Consider the following 14,545-nt stretch of genomic DNA (forward strand, 5'->3'; position numbering starts at 1 on the left):
GGGAAACAATGGAAACATTGAAAGACTTTGTTTTTCTGGGCTCCAAAATCACTGCAGATGGTGATTGCAGCCATGAAATTAAAAGATGCTTGCTCCTTGGAAGAAAAGCTGTGACAAACCTAGACAGCATACTAAAAAGCAGAGACATTACTTTGCTTAACAAAGGTCCATCTAGTCACAGCTATGGTTTTCCCAGTAGTCATGAGTGGATGTGAGAGTTGGACTATAAAGAAGCCTGAGTCCCAAAGAATTGATGCTTTTGAACTGTGGTGTTGGAGAAGACTCTTGAGAGTCCCTTGGACTGCAAGGAGATCCAACCAGTCTGTCCTAAAGGAAATCAGTCCTGAATATTCATGGGAAGGACTGCTGCTGAAGCTGAAACTCCGATACTTTGGCCACCTGGTGCAAAGAACTGACTCATTTGTAAAGACCCTGATGCTGGGAAAGATTGAAGGCCAGAAGAGAAGGGGATGACAGAGGGTGGTGAGATAGTTGGATAGTATCACCAACTCAATGGAATGAGTTTAAATAAGCTCCAGGAGTTGGTGATGGATAGGGAAGCCTGGCGTGCTGCAGTCTACAGGGTCACAAAGAGTCAGACAAGACTGAGCAACTGAACTGAACTGCTATTTGTGATATCATATATTTATCTTTCTCTGACTTATGATGATGATCTCTAGGCCCATCTGTGTGGCTGCAAATGGCACTGTTTAATTCTTTTTGATGAGTGAGTAGTATTCTGTCGTGTATATATACACCACCCATTCTTAATTCATTCCTCTGATGAGCATTTAGGTTACTGCCATCTCCTGAATGTTGTATACAGTGCTGCAGTTAACACTGGGGTGCATGTGTCTTTGTGAGTGACGGTTTTCTCTGGATATGCCCAGAAGTGGGACTGTTGAATCATATGTGGTACTATTTTTAGTTTGAGGAACTTTCATACTGTTCTTCATAGTTGCCTGTACCAATTTACATTTCCACCAACAGTGTAAGAGGGTCCCCTTTTCTTCACACCCTCTGCAGCGTTTATGGGTTTATAGATTTTTGATGATGGTCTCTTTGACTAGTGTGAGGCAATACTTCACTGTAGTTTTGGTCTGCATCTCTCGGATAATTAGTGATGTTGAGCATCTTTCCATGTGTTTTAGGGGCATCTGTATGTCTTTGGAGAAATGTCTATTTAGGTCTTCTGCCCTTGTGTTGTTTTATTTTTTGATGAGCTATTTGTAAATTTTGGAGATCAATTCCTTGTCAGTTGCAAATACTTTCTCCCATTCTGAGGGATGTCTTTTCATCTTGTTTATGGTTTTCTTTGCTGTGCAAAAGCTTTTAAGTTTAATTAGGTCCTATTTGTTTATTTTTGTTTTCATTACTCTAGGTGGTAGGTCAGAAAACTTCTTGCTGTGATTTATGTCAAAGAATGTTCTTCCTATGTTTTCCTCTAGGAGTTTTAATAGTGTCTGGCTTACATTTAGGTCTTTAATCCATTTTGAGTTTCTTTTCGTGTATGGTGTTAGGGAGTATTCTAATTTCCTTCTTTTATATGCAGCTGTCCAGTTTTCCCAGCACACATTATTGAAAAGGCTCTCTCTTCTCCATTGTATATTCTTGCTCCCTTTGTTCTAGGCTAGGTGACCAGAGATGCATGGGTTTATCTTGGGGCTTTCTAGCCTGCCAGTACCATAGGTTTTGATCACGGTAGCTTGCAGTAGAGCCTGAAGTCTGGGAGCCTGAATCCTCCAGCTCCATTTTTCTTTCTCAAGATTGCTTTGACTTTTTGGGGTGTTTGTGTTTCCATAGAGATGGTAAAAAGTTTTTGTTCTCATTCTGTGAAAAATGCCGTTGTTAATTTGATAGGGATTGCATTCAATTGTAGGTTGCTTTGGATAGTATATTCATTTTCACAATATTGATTCTTCCCATCCAAGAACATGGTATATATCTCTTCATCTGTTTGTGTCATCTTTGATTTCTTTCATCAGTGTCTTAGGTGGTTTTGTGAATACAGGTCTTTTACCTCCTTAGAGACTGGTTTATTCCTAGGTATTTAATTATTTTTGTTGCTATGGTAAATGGGATTGTTTCTTTAATTTCTCTTGATTTTTTTGCTCTTAATGCACAGAAATCCCTTGCATCTCTATACACTAATTTTGTAATCTGCAACTTTGCCAAATTCACTGATTAGCTCTAGTAGTTTTCTGGTGGCATCCTTAGGAGTTTCAATGTATAGTATCATGTTATCTGCAAATAGTGACAGTTTTACTTCTTTTCCAATTTGGATTCTTTTTATTTCTTTTTCTTCTGTGGTTGCCATGGCTAGGACTTCCAAAACTACAGTGAATAATCATGGCAAGAGTGGACATCTTTACCTTGTTTCTGATCTTAGAGAAAATGCTTTCAGTTTTTCACCATTGAGAATGATTTTGGCTGTGGGTTTGTCATATATGGCCTTTATTGCATTGAGGTAGGTTCCCTCTATGCCCACGTTCTGCAGAGTTTTTGTCATGTATGGGTGTTGAATTTTGTCAAAAGCTTTTTCTACATCTCTTGAGATGATCATATGGTTTTTATTCTTTAATTTGTTAATATGGGTGTATCACACTGATTGATTCCCTTTCCTTGATTGTGGTTCCCTTTCCACAGGCTCCAGGGCTGTCCTTCATCTTGCTTCTGGTGTTTGCCTCTTGGGGGAGGTGGCAGATCTAGGGGGCTTGTACAGGCTTCCTGGTGAGAGTAGCTGCTTCCTGCCCATTGGTGGGTGGAGCTGTGTCAAGGGGTGGCTGTTCAGAGGTGGCTGTGGGCTCAGATGGGGCTGTGTTCCTATCGATTGTTTGGCCTGAGGTGTCCTAGCACTGGACCTACAGGCTGTTGGGTGGGGCTGGGTCAACATGGTGACTGCTTGGGGAGCTCACACCTATGAGTACTTTCCAGTATGTCTGCCTCCAGTATCTCTGACCCCACAGTGACCTCATACCTCCCCAGAGACCCTCCGAGACCAGCAGGGAAGTCTGGCCCAGGCTCCTATGAAGTCACTGCTTTTTCCCTGGGTTGAGAGTGCACAAGACCTTCAGTGCATTTCCAGGAGTGGAGTTTGTTTCCCTCCTCTTGGTGGAGTGCTCTGACCCCAACTTTGCTGGCCTTCAAAGCCACATGCTGTGGGGGCTCCTCCTGAGGCCAGGCCCCCAGGCTGGGGAGCTGGACGTGGGGCTCCACACTCTCACTCCTGTGGGAGAACCTCTGTGATACAATCATCTTCCCGTTGGTGGGTCTCTCACCTGGTAGGTACTGGATTTGGTGTTATGGCAGCAGCTGTGTCCCTCCTCCCATCTTATCTTGGCTTCTTCTTTGTCTTTGGATGTACAGTATCTCTTATTGGTAGGTTCTAGTCCTCTTTGTTGATGGCTGTTCAGCAGTTAGTGTGGTTGTGGTGTTTTTGTGAGAGGAGATGAGCTGACATCCTTCTTCTCCACTATCTTGTCCTCTTCCCCTTCATATTTGTTATTTACACCATAATTTGGGAGCAAATGCCATAATGAAAGGCCTCAGCATCTGCCTGTGCATCTTAGGACAGGCACCAATGCCCAGCAGCAAGTAGCCTTGACCTACCAGTGTCTTGGTCAGAGGGCCCTCAGTGGATAAGGCCTCCATGCACTCAACTGTTTCATGAGTCACTAACTATAATCCATGGTTCCTATGAATGAAATTCTTTGGTCTAAAAAACCTGTAAGCAGCACAGGTTTAAACTGTTTAGTGGAGGGGATGTCTCAGGCCAGTACGAGGTTTAATGAGGTTAAACCAGGCTTTCCTTGGAAAACCCAAGCAGCTTAACGTTGGCAGTTGTTCCCATGGAGAGCAGGATGGACACATAGCATGGTCTGGAGAAAGTTCTCCTGCTCCAAATGAGGAAGGCAGATCCTTGGGCTGCACAAAACCACTGGTACCTTGGCAAACATGTTCTGGAGCCCTAAACAAGTTTGATCTGACCATTGAATGGGCAAAAAAGTCCTACATTAATTCATGAATCAAAATGAAATATTCTACAAATAGACTTTGGTCTAGGAATCGTGCTTTATGACTGACTAGACAAGTTCTTAGAGTATACACCTGGGTCAGATTTACACCCAGGATCTGAATGTGGGATCAACTTTGGGTACAGCTCTATATCCCATCATTATTCCTACAAATAGACTGGGTCTGTTGACAAATAAAAATCTAAAAGTAACATTTCTCAAATAGACCAAAGAAAACGGGAGTCAAGATTATTCTGCTTTCTGGAATACCTGAAAAGATGACGTTGACACTGACTGGGAATTTGGCGTGGAGGACAGAAGGCCACATGATTCCAGGCCTGTCATTCTAAGAATTAAAGCGAAAGAAGGGTACCCCACTTGAAGGGGGCTTGAATCAGTCCTTAGGAAGGACTGGTATTTCTAATCGCCATCTTAACTCACTACTGACCACAGATGTAGTCATATGTCTTTTGTTACCAAATGACCTGAGATGCTTCAGCATTCACTTAACCAACTGCTGGCCATGGGCCTTAGTTTCTGCAAAATTCCCTCAGTCAATAATGTGTTAAGTGCTTTTAAAATGAAGCAGGGACTGAAAGGAAAGTAAATCCTACCTACCAGCCAGAGTTAGGAAAGCTTGGAATTAATTTTTGGGCGTACACTTCCTGAGCTGTTTTATGCAGTGGTCATGCCTTACACATATTCAGTGCCACCTCGGGCCCAGCCCAGAGATGCAGGTGACATGGCCCAGGTCCCACAGGGCTCTCCCATGCCCACTCTGCCTCATGAGTCTGTGAGAGACACAGCCAGAGTCCCAGATGGGAGCGGCCAGGAGCCACGGTCAGTCACCTCTCCACATACCTGAAGTTCCGCCATGATTTTGTCTCCCTCCTCCTCCTCCTCCTCCTCTGCAGAAGCAGTGACGGGGGGTGGCGATGTGGCCCAGGCTGATGCTGGCTCTTCGGCCGGACACTTTGCAGCTCTAGCCTGTGGACTTGGTCCAGCATCTTCACTGGTTGCCTGTGGAAGATTTGAACCACAGTTATTGGTTTTTCACCCCTAGGTGCTGGCAAAAGGGGGGACAGATCACAGAAGAGCATGCATTCTCTCACTGCCAGGTGCCTCAGCTTCCTAGATCTTCAAATCAAGCTAAAAGGCTGTTTTGTCCACTCCCATGTAGCTTGGGTTTTTCCTTGCCCAAGGTGTCATTTTGGCAAAGAAATTGAAGAATTAAAACTCCTTAATTTTAATGCCTTTTAGAAAGGTCCTCCTTGGAACCTGTATTTTCATTTAACATAAAAGACCAAGCTTGCCAGGTTAAGTGGAGGTGAAAGCTCTCTGAACCTCTCTCTGCTGACGCCCACAGCAGGGTCAGCTAATCGCAATTACCTCTGTAAGATGATCTTTCTTGTGCTTGCCCCACAGGCCCCCATTTCCAGTCTTAGTGTGGTTTGCTGGGCAAGTAGCTGGTGATTTGAATTTCACATAGTTGCAGCTAAGTCAAGTAAGGACAGAACTCCTGGGGCTGAGTCTATTCCAATAGTATACTTTCCCACCTGTGGCGCTTCCTTGGAGATCTAGTTCATTATCTGCTTCTGTTTGCTACCTTTCATGTTCTAAAGGAGAGCATCTGTACCCAGAGACCAGTTTAGCAGGGCTTCACCCATCAGACCTTAGCAGTGGCACTCTCCTTCCTGCCGGTGTAGACCACGTCCCCCGACCTTGTGGTGGTGAGCCCAGATCCTGGCAGGTAGCTCCGCCGTGGAGGTGGTGGAGGAGGAGGTGGGGACCTACCCCCCAGCTTGTCCAAGTCCAGTTCTGAATTTGGAGAGTCTTCTGGAAAACAGTGTGTCATTGCAAAATCAGCTTTCAATTAACATCCAGAAAGTCCACTGTATTTCTAGAATGTTAGTGCAACCTGACTCAAAACTTCTTTCTTCTCTCCATGGTGCAACAACTAAAAATACAGGCCCTGAAGCCTGACTGGTTTGAAGTCCTATAAAGGCCCTGAACAATTTAATTAACCTCTGTCTGCCTCAGTTTTCTCATCTGCTTAATGGGTTAACAATACTGTTTCCACTGGGGTGTTGTGAAGATTAAATGGCTTGATGCACATAAAGCATTTAAAATAATGCCTGGCTTATAGCAAATGCTATGCAAGTATTACTTAGTGTGACTTCTAAACAAACTTACCCCCAAAACTTTTACTGGGAGAGATGAGAGGTCAGAACCCCTTGCAGGGCCTCCAGAGCTTTCACCCCTGAGTTTGAAAAGGAGGGTTCGGAGGAAGGCTTCAGGTGGAGGAGGTGAGAGTAGAATCTGGCCTAGGAAGGGCCAGAGGGAGAGTGGGAAGTAGATGGGGTCACAGAGCAGAGTTGGGGAGAAAGTGGATTTTTTTGGTCTTTGTTATGTGGTTAGAAATGGCCTCTCTGCTAATTAAAGGAAGAAGCAAACGCAGAAATGAGCGAATCAAAAAGTAGTACTGACACCGATGGTTAGGAGATGCAGCTGTCTGCTGAGCTTTCCTGCCAAAAATGTGCAAAAAGGGGCATTTCTTATTCAAAACTCAAACAGCTTCAATCCTGTCCTGTATCAATATCCTTCCCTTGCACCGTTTACCAATACTCTATCTAAAAGCTCGCAAATGCAGTAAAACCAGAAATTTGGAATCGGAGCTTCCAGCTAGCCTTTGCCCCAACTCCGGGGACTCACAGTTCAGGCCTCCCAGGAGTGTTTGTCTTTTCTGAGCAAATGACATGGAGTTGTTTAGAGGAGGTGCTTGAGGACTTTCTACTGAAAGCTTTAATACAGGCTTGGGTAAGTCATCAGGATAACAGGCCAGTGATTGCAGTGGATGGTTTCTGGCTTGTGCAGAGGGTGCTGGGTTGTAGGGTCTCATCCTGAGGCCAACAGTCTGGCTCTGGTCTCCCTCCCATATGTAATGATGAAGGTTCTGTCTCTGACCAACTTGAGGTGCCCTGGGCTGCATGTAAAATAATGTCTTTGTCCATAATTTTAAGATCAGAATAAGGCACATGGTTTTTAACTGGTTGAAGATTTACCAGCTTGAGTTTAACAGCTATTTTATATTATTATGGAGATACTGATGCTTAATTTCCACGGTTTGGTTGGTTAAATATACTATCTAATAATTTTGATTAAAAAAATAATGTGAATCCTCTCTGTGATCTAACATTCCTCTGGGAACTCATAAAATCTGGTGTTTTCTAAGGAGAGCTCAATTTAAACACAGGCCTCCTGTTCCCCCAGCTGCTGTGGCAAAGGGTCATAAATTCATAAGAATGGCAGAAGCTACATTTTTCCTTAGTGGACACTGTTCTAGAATCCTAATGCAGAACACAGCTTCCCTGCTATGGTTACAGTTCTTCAACAGTAGTAGCCAATAAAAATTAAAATAGAAGCAAGGCTCTAGAGACATCTGAGGCTTTGTTTCCAATTAAATTTTTTTTCTTGTCAAAATGGACTTTATTTTCCTCCCAGCTTTGAGATATAATTGAACAAAATTATACATATGTAAAGTGTACAACCTGATGATTTGATAAGCATAAACATTGTGAAATGCTTAACAATCATTAACAAACCATCACTTCATAGTTTTGTGTGTGTGTGGTAAGAATGTTTAAGATCTACTCTCTCAGCAAATTTCAAGTATATATTATATATTATTGTCAACATGCTGTACCTGAGCTATCCAGAGTTTATTCATCTTGTAACTGAAAGCTTGTATCCACTGACCAGCACGTCCCCATTCTACTAGACTCCCTGTTTCTGTGAGTTCACTTTTTTTTTTTTAAAGATTCCACCTATAAGTGAGGATACACAGTATTTATTTTTCTTTGGCCGGCTTCTTTCACTTAGTATAATATGCTCCAGGTTCATCCATGTTGGAGAAGGAAATGGCAACCCACTCCAGTATTCCTGCCTGGAAAATCCCATGGATGGAGGAGCCTGGTGGGCGACAGTTCACAGGGTCGCAAAGAGTTGGACATAACCGAGTGACTTCAGTTTCTGTCCATGTTGTCACAAAAGGCAGGATTATCTTATTTCTTATAGTTGAATAATGTTCATATATATATATTACACAATTATCCACATATATATTATACATGTGTATACACATACATAGAATATATGTATAAATATGCAATATATATTATGTACACATGTATAATTATATAATAGGCATACACGTCACATCTTCGTTATCCATTCCATTCAGCTATGAACTTTTCCATATCCCTTCACAAATAATGGAATATATGTATAAATATGAAGTATATATTATGTACACATGTATAATTATATAATAGGCATACACGTCACATCTTCGTTATCCATTCTATTCAGCTATGAACTTTTCCATACCCCTCAACAAATAATGCAGCCATGAGCATGAGGGTGTTGATATCTCTTGAGATGACTGTCTTTCCTTGGAATATATACTTGGATGTGGGATTGCTGGTTATATGGTAGTTCTATATTTAATTTTTGGAGAAACCTTCATACCATTTTCCATAGTGGCTGTACAAATTTACATTCCCATCAACAGTGGATGATGATACTCTTTTCTCCACATCTTTGCTAACATGTGTTATCTTGTTTTTTTTGATAAAAGACATCCTAACAGATGTGAAGTAATATCTCATTGTGATTCTGATTTGAAATTTCCCTGGTTATGTTGAACAACTTTTCAAATAACTGTTGGCCATCTGTGTGTATTGGGTTTCTCAAAAAACTAAAAACAGAATTACCAGCAGTAGTATATAGTACTGTTGGGTATATAGCCTCCCAGAACAAACACTAATCTGAAAAGATACGTGTACCCCAGTATTTATAGCCACAGTATTTACATTTGCCACAATATGGAAGCAAGCTAAGTGTCCATGAACAGAGGAATGGATAAAGAAGGTGTGCAGTGTATATATACACGAGCATATTACTCAGTCATAAAGAGAGTCAAATTTTGCCATTTACAACATGGACTCTTGGAAGGTATTATGCTAAGTGCATAAGTCAGAAAAAGACAAATACTTTATGCTATCACTTACATGTGGAATCTAAAAAATAAAGTAGTACATAGATAACAAAATGAATCAGACTCACATATACAGAGAAGAAACTAGTGATTACCAGTGAGTATAGAGGGAAGGGAGGAGGGGCAAGATAAGGGTAAGGGACTGAGAGTTATAAACTATGCTGTATAAAATAAATTAGCTACAATGATATATTGTACAAAACTGGGAATATAGCCACTATTTTATAACTATAAATGGAATATAACCCATAAAAATTGTGAATCACTATTGTGCACCTAAAACTTATAAATTAAAAAAAGTTTTTTACTGAGGCATAGTTGAGATACAATATTATATAAGATTTTTAGGAAGTGAGAGCTTGATCCCAATGGCCAGCCTGTGCCCACGTGGGTGGCACCACACAGCTCTGATAGCACCTTACCTGAAAGCTCTAACTTGTCCACTGGAGCATCACCCTTTGGCTGGGGGCCTGAGGCTGGTGGCATCTCCAGGTTTGGAATTGACTTCATAATATTGGCCTGGGCTTCTTCTAGGAGTTTCTCAAACTCCTTCCCATTATAGTGGTCCAGATTTTGCCTTTTCTCTTCCCATTTCCTTTCTGCTTTCTGAAGGACATCAGCAATGAAGAAAGTTCAGAAGTCAGAAGGGAACGTGAATTGGTAAGTTTTGAGATTTGATGCTGGGGTGGGAGAAAGTGTAACCCGTTTAAACCACTGGTCAAATAATGCTCTGGCTTCTGTGTCCAGGGACACGTCTGCACATCAGACAAACCTGACCCTTATGCTGTCTGCTACATCTCCTTAAATAGGCTGACACAGAAGCCCACGTGAAGTTCATTCACAGAGCAGTAAGCTCAGAAACCCAACCCCTCACTCACTCGGCTATCACTGAGCACTCACCACATACTCTTCCAGCACTCAGGAGAGGGACAGAGATACACAAAGGCGTGTAGCCCGTAACTTTCTTTTCGTCTACACTGAGCTTTCATCATAGAGGAGATGTTCAAAGAAACAAACCCCAGAACACTCACTAATCCTATGTCTTAGTTCTGCTGCTGTCTAAAGAACTGCCATATGACCTTCTGGGTCACATTTTCCTATTTACCAAATGAAGGGGGTATTGAGATAATCTCTAAGCTCCATTAAGTTCTATAGTTTCTACACAGAAATACATAAAATGCATTTTAAAATACCTGTACATTTTTTGAAAGAACATTTTCCTGTGATTTTGAGATGTTACATTATCATTTTAAGAGGGAAGAGTGGAAATGAGCACCAGCATCAGCAGAACCCCATAGTGTCAGAATCAGAAAAGACCCAGGAGATCACAGAATCAGCGTATCTTACAGTGAGAACACAGGGGCCCGGTGAGATGAAGGATTTGCCCAAGATTCACTCTCTAGGAGTAACAGCCAGCACTGTCACCATCCTGAGCCGCCTCTGTTTTTTCCTTCCTCGCATTTTATCATCACCAGAGCCTGGTCCCTTCTGTTCACTGCCTACCCCAGAGCCTAGGAAGGCTAGCACTCACTGGGGCTCAGTAACATCTTTTGAGTGAATCAAGCTCAAAGGCAGAGCCAGTAGAAGACTCAGGCCTCCTTACGGAGGATCAGAGCATTTCAGAGGTGACGTGTGAATGTGCTGCTAAAACTTAAAATATACACATAACAATGGTAATTATGCCTCATGGATTCTCAATAGACATTTTTAACTAAAAGAATCATCCTACTGACCTCTTTGCAATATAGAGGTGCTTAATGTGGCAGATCCACTAACTGTCAGGAGGAAGATGTGCTTGCAGCCTCCTCCCCACCCTGACAGGCAGAATCATCATCAATCACATTTCACCCCATCTTGTAATATGCATTTTATAAGCAGCTAACTTGGTTTAGGGGGCACAGCCTCCGAGTCTGGAGCAGAGGGGAGCTGCCTCGTGTTCAGAGGCCCAGTAGCCGTGACTCTGGCCTTCATGGTTTTAAGTTGTCACCTCTTGAAACAAGTTATCCACTGCTGACTTGCAAGAGAGGCAGGAATGGTTAGGACTGGGGACCAGGACACAGTCCTGAGCAGAGGAGACTGTTTAGAGAAGGGGAAGGAGAGACCCAGGGGAATGCAGTGTGCTGCACGAACACTGACACCAGCTCTTGCTGAAAATAATATTTTAAAAACACAGCAGGTTTTCTCTCTATACCCTGTGACGTTGAGGCCTCCCTCTCGTTTCTTCTGAGACTTTGGTAACAACTTCCCATCCAGCATCCTTTATTTGAGACCCACCACCAAAATCAGTTCTGCATACTGTTTCCACATGAATTTTCTCAAGACACCACGTTTTATGACTGGTCCAAGCAGCAGAATTTCTCTGATATCCATGGAATAAAACCTTAGTTGTCTGAGACTGGGGAGTAATCTCTCCTGAGTCAGCTTCCAGCCCCTTTGGCCAGCCGTTTTTCCTCCTCTTCCCAGTAAATAGGTGTACTCAAGGCCCGACCTTCTCTATCTGAGAATGCGCTCACCAGCCTTCTCTGCTTACCCAGATTCTATTTCATCTTCAAGGTCACTGCATTCACCAGTGGTGTGCTTGAGCCAGCTCACATTGGCTCAGGAGGGCTGACCGTCATCTTTCCTCCCAAAGTCATGTTCAGTGGATGTCACACTGTTGCTTTACTCAAAATCAGTAATGGTTGGTTAAGTCTTTCCACCACAGAAACTGGCAAACGCTACAAATCAGGCTTCTCCCTGTTGTTAAACACGGACCAGCACACCACTGTCTCATCTTCCTACAGGTTGGGTACCTGACTCTTCTCTGAAATCTGATGGCCTTTCTCTTAATCTGGCCATTGAAACCTACTTAATGACTTTTAAAAATCTATCATACATGTATATAAGTTATATACATCTTTGATACATATATCCATTGTCTCTACAACCAGACTGTCAACTCTTGGTGGGAAAGGACCCCATCCTTCCCCCTTCACGGAATTAGGAGAAATGGAAGGAGGACCTACCTCGATAGACACCGCCCTGTTCCTGGCGCTCACACTGTGGATTTCCTCGATGAACAGGCTCTGCACGGAGGAGCCATCCCCGGGCATCTGCGGGGACGGCAGAGTGGAGGGGGCCTCCTGCGTGGCGGCGGGGGCACTGGCGGAGTGAGGGCCCGGGCCCCCAGGCGCATGCTGGGCAGGGTTCAGCAGCGCGGAGGACAGCTGGGATGGCTGGATGACCACGGGAGAGCTCTGTGCGTGGTGGACGGCCAAGGGCACCACTTCTGCCTTCACGTCGCCGGGGACAGGCTGGCCCGAGCTGTGGGGGGCCTCCTCCTGGGCCTTCAGGACCTCGGCGGCTGTGGCCTTCTCCATAGCGACGTACTGCACGGCCTGGGCTGCATCTGAGCCTTTCAAGAGCCCATCGGTGACATGCCTGGGAGAGACCACACAGCAGCATCAACCAGTGAACCAGGTAACGCGCATTTTCATTGGACTGTATTTACTTGAGTGCTGTGTCATCCGCAGAACAGGCAAGATTTTGTTGCAGAAATTAAGACATGCTAAAATGCCAAGTAGCAGCTTAGAGTTGAGGGTTTCCATAGCAACAGAACTGCCTCCTTTTAGCAGCTGCTTCCTCTTCTTCCCTCAGGAGATGGTCCACTCCTGCTGCTGTGCCCACTGTAGGGGTGGTGGTGTCCCAGAGTGGACACATGATTCTAACCATACTGCCCACACCCGTTCCAGGCCTAGGCAGCGCTCAGATGCTCGGTTCTGGCCTGAGCTTCCTTAACCCTCCACTCTCTCCTGCTTTCACTGCTGCACACGTCGGGAAGGTGGTTTACATGCCAGTTCCTTTTACTTGCTCTTCTTACAGCTCAGCCATCTGGCCACCCAACCTGGACTTGACTAGCCTTTTTGCAACATTGAGAGTGACTGTGAATCTAACTGCCGGGTTAGTCCTCATCCTCCTCTGCTTTGTAGGGGGTATGGGGGGAAGGCGGTCATCTGATGCTCTGTCCAGCTCCACCCACACTATGGTGGAAAAGACATGACCTTCAGGGTCAGAAAGGCTTGTGTTCAACTATCAGCTTCCGTGTTCTAGCTCTGTAATGCTGGGAACTTCACCTCTGTGAGCCTCAGGTACTTATCTGTGGATTATAGTAAAGATGATGATGGTCTAATTCCTTCCTCTGGGCTGGTGGCTACGATCAACATAGTCAAATGAAAGATACTATCAAACGTGATACTCAACCCATAATTTTTAATTAGCCCCTCATTCTCTTACCAAAATGTGTTTTTCTTTTGCTTTGAAAAAAAGATACTGCCTTCCATAGCTCTCCTCTGCTGCTCACTTCTTTTAACTGTCTGGTTGCTTCAATCTCAAATCCCCAAGGGTCTGTTTCCCCCTTTCCTTCTCCTTCTGTCAGAGCTTCTCTTCCATCTTCAGTAATCACCTACATGAAGGCAACTTTCAACTCTAAACCTCCTTCCCCCTCCCTCTGAGTTAGGCAAAGACTCCTTCTAACTGTCTCTTGAACTTCAGTCTGCGTTTCTAAGGGCTTCCTGGGCAACTCTGCTCTGCTATCCTTCCGGCACCTCAAACGCAAGACACACAGAACCTCTCCAGCATCTTCCCAACCCGCTACAGTTGCTCTGAGCCATGACTGTCACCCGTGTCGTCTCTGTCGGGCGCCAGGACATGTGCCTGTCCCTGGGGGCGGGTGTATTCCTATCTTCCTTCTTGTGTTTTCCACAGTGCTGAGTACAGCACGTAGACAGAAAGATCCCAAGAAATAATAATATAAAGGCTTGTGATGGGCAGCTTAATGGAGGCTATATTTATTTTATTTTTAAAGTAACTTAACTGGCTTTATCTGTATCATGTTTTAAAATTGGTTTTCAGGGAAGAGAGGGAGGGTGGGCACTGCTGCCAGCCTGCTATCTCTGTAAACACTTAGTCAGGAAGGCTTGTTATAGGCTTTGTGGTTGGGTTACCACATTTAGTTACGAGTTTAATGAAGAATCCTTTTAACATATTTTTATCCTACTGGAAGAAAAAGTTCACTCTGGCAATTTAAAGTAGTGAGTCTATGAGAAAATGTAATTCAAGTACAATTTCATCCTGTACCCAGGCAGATGTTTTCTCTGCAGGAAGAGGCAAGAGTTACCTTAATTCAGATTTTTGCTGGCCTCCTGAAACTTATCCAGGAGATTATAGAGCTCTTTGTAGCATTAGCATCTCAAAAGAGCCTCTTTCCTTGAGGTCACTATTACTAGAAAAATCTCACTTGCTCCTTACGGTTAATAATTCATCTAAAAGTCAACTGTACTTTCAACATATTTCTCCTGCAAACCTATCAAAAGATGATAGTGATTAAAATTCTCCTAAGAATTTAGATGTTAGTATGCTTGTGACTGGCTCTCAAATCTGGTTTAAGATCTAAAGGGTAGTATCTCTGTAATTTCCTAGTTCTGTTTTCTAAAGAAAA

The 14,545-nt window shown here is 43.6% G+C and overlaps 1 protein-coding gene across 15 annotated transcripts in view; it reads right to left on the reverse strand.

Moving 5' to 3' along the window:
- The window catches only part of KIAA1217 (KIAA1217 ortholog), a 350,338-nt gene that overhangs the window by 14,392 nt on the left and 321,401 nt on the right, over positions 1-14,545 (reverse strand). For 13 of the 15 annotated variants that reach the window (XM_040248530.1, XM_040248532.1, XM_040248526.1 and 10 more), the window contains 4 exons: positions 12,075-12,489; positions 9,492-9,675; positions 5,686-5,849; positions 4,875-5,033 (listed from right to left, as the gene is read on the reverse strand). In XM_040248530.1, coding sequence (XP_040104464.1) covers positions 4,875-5,033; positions 5,686-5,849; positions 9,492-9,675; positions 12,075-12,489 — 922 coding nt within the window. The remainder of the gene's footprint in view (positions 1-4,874; positions 5,034-5,685; positions 5,850-9,491; positions 9,676-12,074; positions 12,490-14,545) is intronic. The other 2 variants (XM_040248531.1, XM_040248520.1) reach the window with 1 other exon arrangement.

This window comes from Oryx dammah, unplaced genomic scaffold (assembly GCF_014754425.2).
Source record: "Oryx dammah isolate SB20612 unplaced genomic scaffold, SCBI_Odam_1.1 HiC_scaffold_10, whole genome shotgun sequence".
Taxonomy (NCBI): domain Eukaryota; kingdom Metazoa; phylum Chordata; class Mammalia; order Artiodactyla; family Bovidae; genus Oryx; species Oryx dammah.